Raw genomic sequence first — 972 nt, 5'->3', positions numbered from 1 at the left:
GGGTCTAGTGGGAAGGCCAGGACAGGCTGGGGCTGCAGGGAGCTCCCAAGGGCCAGACTCTGGCCATTGTCTGTGGGTCTTTCCCCCCCTGGAAGTGCTCTGCTTGTTCCCAGAGCCTCACAGCTGGCAGAGCTGTGTCTGTCTTGCTGGGCACCACCACCCAAACGCTGTCTCCTCTCAGAAACAGCAAAACCAGAGCCCATTTTCTCCACGTGCCCACCTGGCAGGGGGGACCCCCAGTTCAGACCCCCAGAGCAGATCCCTCCTGCTCCCTCCCCACAGGCAGCAACCAGAGCAGGACACCAGGGCTGGAGCACAAATGCAACAGATTTTATTTCAGATCATTTGTCTGCTCGCTGTCGGAGGGCTGGCAGTGGGTTGGGTCCACCTGTCGCCACGGTGCCGTCTTAACGGTACTTGGCAGTCAGCACGGTGCCCACAGCGCACAGGAACTTGTCCAGGGAAGCGTGGACCTCCGGGGTCAGGACAGAGGGGTGGTGGATGGCCACCACCACCAGGAAGCATTGGCCCAGCAGCTGAAAGGCAAAAGGAGATGGTGAGCAAGGGGGTGGCCAGGGTGGTGCAGGAGAGGAACCGAACTGGTCACCTCTTCCCAGAAACTCACTTTGAAGTTGACAGGGTCCACGCGGAGCTTTTGGGCGTGGAGGTCGCTGAGCTTGGAGAGGGCACCGGCGATGTCATCGATGTGGTTGGCAGCCTCAACCAGCGCACCCGCTACCTTCTTGCCGTGCGCCTTGACCTGAGCAGAGCCGTGTGCCAGGTCAAAGTGGGGGAAGTAGGTCTTGGTCTGGGGGTAGGTGGCAAACATCCTGAGGGACAGAGAGAGTCAGGGACGGATGGGGACCGATGAGACAGGGGGCAAGGTCATGTAGGACAGGGACAGTTGTGGCTGGGGAGAGGATGGGGGCAGATGGGAGGGGATTGGGGGCAGATGGGAGGGCATTGGGGACA

The 972-nt window shown here is 61.0% G+C and overlaps 1 protein-coding gene across 1 annotated transcript; it reads right to left on the bottom strand.

The window, feature by feature from the left end:
- Positions 1–309: 309 nt before the first annotated feature.
- On the bottom strand, positions 310–838 carry LOC104531280 (hemoglobin subunit alpha-A; the record flags this gene model as incomplete). Its single annotated transcript, XM_010176124.1, has 2 exons — positions 310–536; positions 626–838. Coding segments are annotated over 2 exons (342 nt in total), but the record flags the coding sequence as incomplete, so codon positions are not given.
- Between the last annotated feature and the right edge of the window lie 134 nt (positions 839–972).

The sequence above is a fragment of the Antrostomus carolinensis genome, unplaced genomic scaffold (assembly GCF_000700745.2).
Source record: "Antrostomus carolinensis isolate BGI_N321 unplaced genomic scaffold, ASM70074v2 scaffold1269, whole genome shotgun sequence".
Classification (NCBI taxonomy): domain Eukaryota; kingdom Metazoa; phylum Chordata; class Aves; order Caprimulgiformes; family Caprimulgidae; genus Antrostomus; species Antrostomus carolinensis.
Note: the sequence above shows the minus strand (reverse complement) of the source record. Positions and strands in the feature narration are given on the sequence as shown.